The sequence below is a fragment of the Salvelinus sp. IW2-2015 genome, unplaced genomic scaffold, assembly GCF_002910315.2.
Source record: "Salvelinus sp. IW2-2015 unplaced genomic scaffold, ASM291031v2 Un_scaffold3123, whole genome shotgun sequence".
Taxonomy (NCBI): Eukaryota; Metazoa; Chordata; class Actinopteri; order Salmoniformes; family Salmonidae; genus Salvelinus; species Salvelinus sp. IW2-2015.
Window position 1 is genome coordinate 12,378 of NW_019944413.1, and position 7,333 is coordinate 19,710.

At 42.7% G+C, this 7,333-nt stretch overlaps 1 protein-coding gene across 1 annotated transcript; it reads right to left on the reverse strand.

Annotated features, from left to right (window-relative positions):
• Nucleotides 1–114: 114 nt before the first annotated feature.
• LOC112075381 (palmitoyltransferase ZDHHC15B) lies at nt 115–4,273 on the reverse strand. Its single transcript, XM_024142391.2, has 4 exons — nt 3,973–4,273; nt 3,384–3,410; nt 3,177–3,271; nt 115–615 (listed from the first exon to the last, which is right to left on the reverse strand). Exons 1-4 carry the CDS (start codon nt 4,088–4,090, stop codon nt 445–447), a joined length of 411 nt encoding a protein of 136 aa, XP_023998159.2. The 5' UTR covers nt 4,091–4,273; the 3' UTR covers nt 115–444.
• Between the last annotated feature and the right edge of the window lie 3,060 nt (nt 4,274–7,333).

A 7,333-nucleotide genomic window follows, 5' to 3' on the forward strand; every position in this document is an offset into this window, starting at 1 on the left:
AGAGAGAGAAACAGAGAGAGAGCGAGGCAGAGAGAGAGAGAAACAGAGAGAGAGACAGAGAGGCAGAGAGAGAGAGAACGAGATACAGAGAGAGAGATACAGAGAGAGCGAGAGAGAGAAACAGAGAGAGAGAGAGAGAGAGAGACACAGACAGAGAGGCAGAGAGAGAGAGAGAACGAGATACAGAGAGAGAGACCGAGAACAAGACAGAAACACACACAGAGAGACAGAGAGACAGACACAGAGAGACAGAAACACACACAGAGAGACAGAGAGACAGACACAGAGAAAGAGAGAGACAGAGGTCATATGATCCTTCCTTATCTTCCAGACACTAACTGATCGGTACCTTCAGCATGTGTAAATGTTTGATAGGAGGTTTGCTAACAGGACTGGAAAAGCTTGGTTGTGTCCCAAATGGAACCATGTTCCTTGTATAGTGCACTACAAAGGGAATAGGGAGCCATTTGTGTCTGTAGATATGAGTGGCTCACCTCCAGACGTAGCTCGAGTGAAGATGGGGAGACTCTTAGCGATGTCCACCAGGATCTGTTTCTGAGCATCAGGCCTCTCCTCCCTCTCATAACGCTCCTTATCGGAGTACGACAGCTGGAACTGGAACCAACAACCACGTTATAATGAGCTACTACTGAGCCTTGATGAAGCATGTGTTGTCAAATCTGTCAATGTATTGTAATGTTTTAAAAATGTTATAAACTGCATTCATTTTGATGGACCCCAGGAAGAGTAGCTGCTGCTTTGGCAGGAACTAATGGGGATCCATAATAAACCCCAGGAAGAGTAGCTGCTGCCTTGACAGGAACTAATGGGGATCCATAATAAACCCCAGGAAGAGTAGCTGCTGCCTTGGCAGGAACTAATGGGGATCCATAATAAACCCCAGGAAAGAGTTAGCTGCTGCCTTGGCAGGAACTAATGGGATCCTAATAAATACACAGGAAGAGTAGCTGCTGCCTTGGCAGAACTAATGGGGATCCATAATAAATACACAGGAAGAGTAAGCTGCTGCCTTGGCAGGAACTAATGGGATCCATAATAAACCCCAGGAAGGTAGCTGCTGCCTTGGCAGGAACTAATGGGAGATCCATAATAAACCCCAGGAAGAGTAGCTATTCCTTGGCAGGAACTATGGGACCATAATAAACCCCAGGAAGAGTAGCTGTGCCTTGGCAGGAACTAATGGGATCCATAATAAACCCCAGGAGAGTAGCTGCTGCCTTGCAGGAACTAATGGGGATCCATAAATAACCCCAGAAGAGTAGCTGCTGCCTTGGCAGGAACTAATGGGGATCCATAATAAACCCCAGGAAGAGTAGCTGCTGCCTTGGCAGGAACTAATGGGGATCCATAATAAATACACAGGCTTTGAATCATCTTCTGATTAGAACAGCAACATTCTATGGCTTTTATAGACAACATTATATTCAAAAGCTTCCAGCAACATAAAAAGTTACATTAGTCAACAGGGATCATGCTTTATTGGGCTACTTGTTACAGGCTACACATGTATATAGCCTTGTTCACACAGGCAGTTTGAAGTGACTCAGATCCAATTTTTTTGCATATTCGATTAAAATCTATACTTTTTCCTGCAGTCTGAACAGCCAAACAGCACATGGAATCGAATATTTAAAGGCCTCATTTCAAACCACCTTTGTAGGTGGTTTGAAATCAGATACAAATCTGATTCCTGGCCACGCGTCAAATCTGATTCCTGGCCACGCGTCAAATCTGATTCCTGGCCACGCGTCAAATCTGATTCCTGGCCACGCGTCAAATCTGATTCAAATCTGATTCCTGGCCACGCGTCAAATCTGATTCCTGGCCACGTGTCAAATCTGATTCCTGGCCACGTGTCAAATCTGATTCCTGGCCACGCGTCAAATCTGATTCCTGGCCACGCGTCAAATCTGATGTAGTTGCCCTCAAGGTGGTTTTTAGACTGTTATTTGGCATCTCGTTGCTACTCTGCTTTTTGATTCGAGGTTTAGCAAAAAAATACCTCCCGTATTATTGGCCACCTTACTATTTTGTTCAATTACAAGATATATCCGTTTAATTTTGTTCAAAAAAAGAGACACCAACCTCGTATCCGAAGTGTTTACTAGATAGTTGACTAGCCTTCCGGTAAAAAATAAAAAATGACTTGTCTGTCAACTTTCCATTCCGTAGCCCGGTGCCCCTCCTGTTGACTCTTAAAAATGGTTCTTCACCAACATCTTCTTCAGTGTTGTAACCAAATAATGTCTCATTATTTATTTTACTGATTAATCTTATGGTTTGAGAAAGTAGATCAGTTTAATACTAACATATAACTGAATATAAATCATTTAGGTAAAAAGTTCCATATTAAATGATGTGTGGTCTGTCGCGCAGTTGAATTTGACAATTTACAGGGTATCCCACAAAATGTGTAACTATATATATATGACTTTAGAAAACTCAAAACCTAACTTACATAAACTGCAATGGACATCGGTGGTCATCTAGAAGGGTGTCTTTAGTCGCAAAACGTACCGTTATTTTCCAGTCCGTTTAAAATGTTGAGCTCCAGGTGATGTAATGCTCCAACCGCTAAAGAGTGTCCGAAGTTAGGGGGTGTCCGATGTTGGGGGGAAATTAGCTAGCTAGCTAGTTGACTGTTGTGTCTAGCCAAAAAGGACTCGTTTTGAAAGTTGGATCATCTTATCCTTTGAGGCTTTAAAAGTGTTCTTACACTATGATTTTGAACATTCAAAGCAACTGGGAAATGTCCATGGCAGGCATCGTTCTAACCTTAGCTTGTTACATAACTTCTGAGTGATAGCAGGCAGGCCCACGAGCACCGCCACCAATCAGCGTACACCACTGCACACACACACCAGTCGTTACTATGACTTAGCATAGCCAAGTCAACAAATGACTGCTGTCTGAACACATAGATCTGATTCGGTCACTTGTAACTTGCTGTTTGAACAGTCAGTATTCCAAAACAGATATGAAAAAAATAACTAATTTAAGCATTAAGGCCTGCAGTGTGAACAAGCCAAGTCTTTATGATGTCTTGCTTGGCCATGTAGGTGTAACGGATGTGAAATGGCTAGCTAGTTAGCAGTGGTTAAACTGTTACATAGGCCTATTCCAGATGGGACAAACCACCAACAATGATCTCCTACCTTCTTGCAGGGTGAGGCAGGAGGAGTGAAGATGGCCTTCCAATAGGTCCAGGAGAACATCACAAAACACACATGGAACACCAGTAGGTAGGCCACTGGAAACACAGACAGACACTTAGGAAACTACGACTATCAAGCTGATATTCAAGTGTCTACAAGGTGTCCGATGACTATTCTGACCATAAGGCCTATGTGTTAAAAACTCACCCTTCTCCAATGTGTTGCTGATAGTGACTGTAAAGAGCACACATTGGACAATTCTGAATTATTGACATGCAAACAGCTGATGTAGCTAGCTACAGTGCGCACAGCAGTACTCCACCAGCTATTTGGTAGCTGGAGCTGCCAACACTTGGGTTGTGAAGACAGCAAAACAACATGTTACAGTCTGACAGTGATTACTTCACACCTGTACTTACGGGGACCTTACTTACCTGGAACTAACATACTGTCTTATCACAACACAGTTAGCTACATTCCGTAACGTTAATTGCCTTTAAATATATAGCTAACTAGCCATTTATTTACTTGCTAAATTTGGTAGGTAAATGTAACAACAGTATAATTCGTTCTCAAATGGAATTGGAAACAAAAAACAGTACAATGTGGTCACTAGATAGATTTATAAAGACTACATCACGAAAAAAAACGCTTCCTGGTTAGCATGAAGCTAGGTTTGGCTAGCAGGTTTAAAGAGCTTTTGTATTGGGCATCACTGTCCCGGAAACGTTAGCTAGCTAGCATCGCGGACAATACGACGAAAACATAAGACAACCGTCATAATCCCCATACTTACATAAACATAACTCAAACACATAGGCGTAGTAGGACCACAGCACCACGGAGGTGATTATGAGGACAGGTATCCAGGAAAACACCCGGGCACAGCATCTCAGACCTCGGGAAAGAGCCATTGTCCATCTCCGACCAAACTGGCTCCACAATCATATTCTCAGCACTGCACTGCACTGCACTCCATTCCACGGCACTCCATTCCACGGTACTCCATTCCACGGTACTCCATTACACGGTACTCCATTCCACTTCGCTCCACTCCACTGCTTCTTTCTTCCTTCCTCCTTCTCCTCCTTCTTCTTATAGGGAAACATGGCGGTCCGCAAACAATCGTTTAAATGCATGCCGCCACCCACTGTGCTGGAATGTATGATCAATCATGAGCTGCCCAATTCTGTACTACCATGAACATACAATTCTAAACCAAATAAATCCCTAACTTCTACCTCCCCCTCCCCCAAAAACTCCCCAAAACCTATTCAACTTTATCTATATCATGCTGAAACACTCCCATAGGATTGTTCGGCATGTCAACAACCATTTCAACAGTAACATCTGTTACCCCCAATATCTCTTTTGCCATCTCCACAATAACCTTCAACCTGGCATTTCTACTTTCTACAACCCGAGTCGTATTGATAACCTTACCAATAAAAGCTGTGATGTCAACTTTATTCATTATCAAAGGGTCCTTTGACGCCACACATTCATGAGCACCAGATTTCTGAACAGGCCTCGAAACCATGCCAGGACCACCTGAAGCATCAGTCTGACAGCAGGTCCACTTACTACAGGTACATCCATGTAAGATCCACCAGTCTGACAGTAGATTAGGGTGACCAGACGTCCCCGTTTTCCAGGTACAGTCCACGTTTTTGGTGGCCTGTCCCCGGCTAGAGCAGTCCCCGGAAATGTCCCCGTTTTTAACTGTGCGTTATTAAAAACAGACCGCAAAGTGAAATATTTTACTTGGCAAGAAAGACCGGGCAGCAGAGCCTACCGGTTGACGTCTCAATCGCGTTGTGCTTGTTTAGGCCAGCAGAGGGGGCTGCTCGCTATAGCAGCTTCATTCACTCTTCTTCTACTACTGACTACCAGCTCGCGATAGTTTTAGAGAAAACTGCTGTGGAAAACTCGGTCAGAAGCTAACATTAGCAAGTATCAAGTGAATCCAAAACATCACCACAAACGTATTTTCAAGCCAGGTAAGTTACAATCGTTTGAGATACTAGCCAATGATGTTATAATGTCACCATGTATTATATAGATAGATGATCTGCTTTATAAGGTTTTAAATAGGTTATGCTAGCTAACGTTAGCTATGTAGACTAAGTTAGCTAGCTACTGTTATGGTAGCTAGGTTAAAAAACGTTCACATGTAAACATGCAGTGGACGGGCTATTTTGAAAATATGATTATATTAAATGAATGCACAATTAATTCTGAGAATATTTTTGGAGATTACAATTTTAATGGTTTGGCATTATAATAAGTTGTGTGAAAATATATTTAGAAATGTTCATGGATAGCATTAGCAGTGGAGAGGAAGGAGAGGAGGACGACTGGATAGGAAGAAGAGTGAGTGAGAGAGAGAGAAGAGGGAAGATAAGGATATGATTACAGAGCCTGCCAATTTATTATTTCAAACAATGTTTTTGAGATAAAATACAAAAATGAGGCAAGCGATGGGAATCTGTTAACCAAAGTATTTTATCTAATAGTATGCTGTTTATTAATACAGATTGGAGAGGAAGGAGAAGGAAAAATTAAGGGAGTAAAAAGAGTGAAGCGAGGAGAGTGAAGAAGAGTGAGGTGGAAAGGTGAAGAGAAGGAAAGGAAGATGAGTGAAGAAAAGAGGAGGAGAAAGATTGGAGGAGAAGAACAAGTTAAGAGAGTCAGAAGAGTGACACAAGGAGAGTGAAGAAGAGCAGACAGAGGAGGTACAATGACTCTTTGCAAGAAACTGAAATTTACTTTTTATGAAAAACATGATGAGAAAATGTCAATTTATACGCTCAGGTCAAGACAATAGAATTGTTCACTGCACCCTGTAATTCCTCTCTTTCAATTGGCAGCCGGAGAAGAACGGCAGTGGTAGAACATCAACAGACGAAAAAGCTTAAAGCCTCTCTGATTGGCCGTGTTGGTATGTCCTCTGTCACCACATTCTTCAAGAAGGTAGAGCCTTCCCAAGAAGAATATTGTTTACTTGCAGAGTTTCTTTCACCACACTATGCGACACAATCATAGTACAGATCTCTGGGTGCACAGCACAACTGACACGGAAGCTTTATATAGACAAGTTTACATTGCTAGGACCAAAATGTGACGCCACAGTGAGTAACGTGTTAGCACACATGTGCTAGGACAAAATGTGTGATCGCACAGTGAGTAACGTGTTCAGCATCATGTGCTAGGACAAAATGTGACGCCACAGTGAGTAAACGTTCAGCAACATGTGCTAGGACAAAATGTGACGTCACAGTGAGTAACGTGTTAGCACCATGTGCTAGGACAAAATGTGACGTCACAGTGAGTAACGGGTTAGCACCATTGCTAGGACAAAATGTACGTTCACAGTGATGTAACGTTGTAGCACCATGTGCTAGGACAAAATGTGACGCCACAGTGAGTAACGTGTTAGCATCATGTGCTAGACAAAATGTGAGCCACAGTGAGTAACTGTTACAACATGGCAGACAAAAATTAACTCCAGGATTAACGTGCTTAGACCATGTGCTAGACAAATTACTCAACAGCATAACGCTTACCCAGGCTACACCCATAAATTACTCACATGGTATAACTGTTATCACCATGTGCTAGAAAAATACTCACATGAGTAACGTGTTAGCACCATGTGCTAGGACAAAATGTGACGTCACAGTGAGTAACGTGTTAGCACCATGGGCAACTACTTTGGTAACACAGGACCTAGACCAGGTTGAATTTGTGTCCCTGGCCATTGATGCGTCCAATCATGGACATGTAAAGCTGCTGCCAATAGTAGTCAGATATGTAAGATATATGATGTTAGCACATCTGTGGAAACAAACCTGCTTGATTTAGTTGAATTGAAAGGAGAAACAGCAGAGGAAATTGCAGCTGAGGTCCTGGTGGTCATCCAAAAATGTAACCTGCAAAACAAAGTCGTGGCTTTCTCTGCCGACAACACAAATACCAACTTTGGAGGACTGAATAGGCTGGGGAGGGTCAATGTCCAGACCAAAGTTAAAAATGCTCTGCAGCGGGAGGTGATTGGCTTAGGTTTTCCTGCCCACATCATTCATAACACGGCCAGAACAGCTTTGGATATGATGTTGAGTACCTGCTCACATCATTCATAACACGGCCAGAACAGC

Coding starts and splice junctions, on each gene's coding strand:
- LOC112075381 (XM_024142391.2), bottom strand. CDS start 4,090: ATGGCTCTTTCCCGAGGTCTGAGATGCTGTGCCCGGGTGTTTTCCTGG. Junction 3,411..3,972: donor TGTGTTTGAGTTATGTTTAT/GTAAGTATGGGG, acceptor TGCTCTTTACAG/TCACTATCAGCAACACATTG. Junction 616..3,176: donor CTGCCTCACCCTGCAAGAAG/GTAGGAGATCAT, acceptor TGTTGGTTCCAG/TTCCAGCTGTCGTACTCCGA.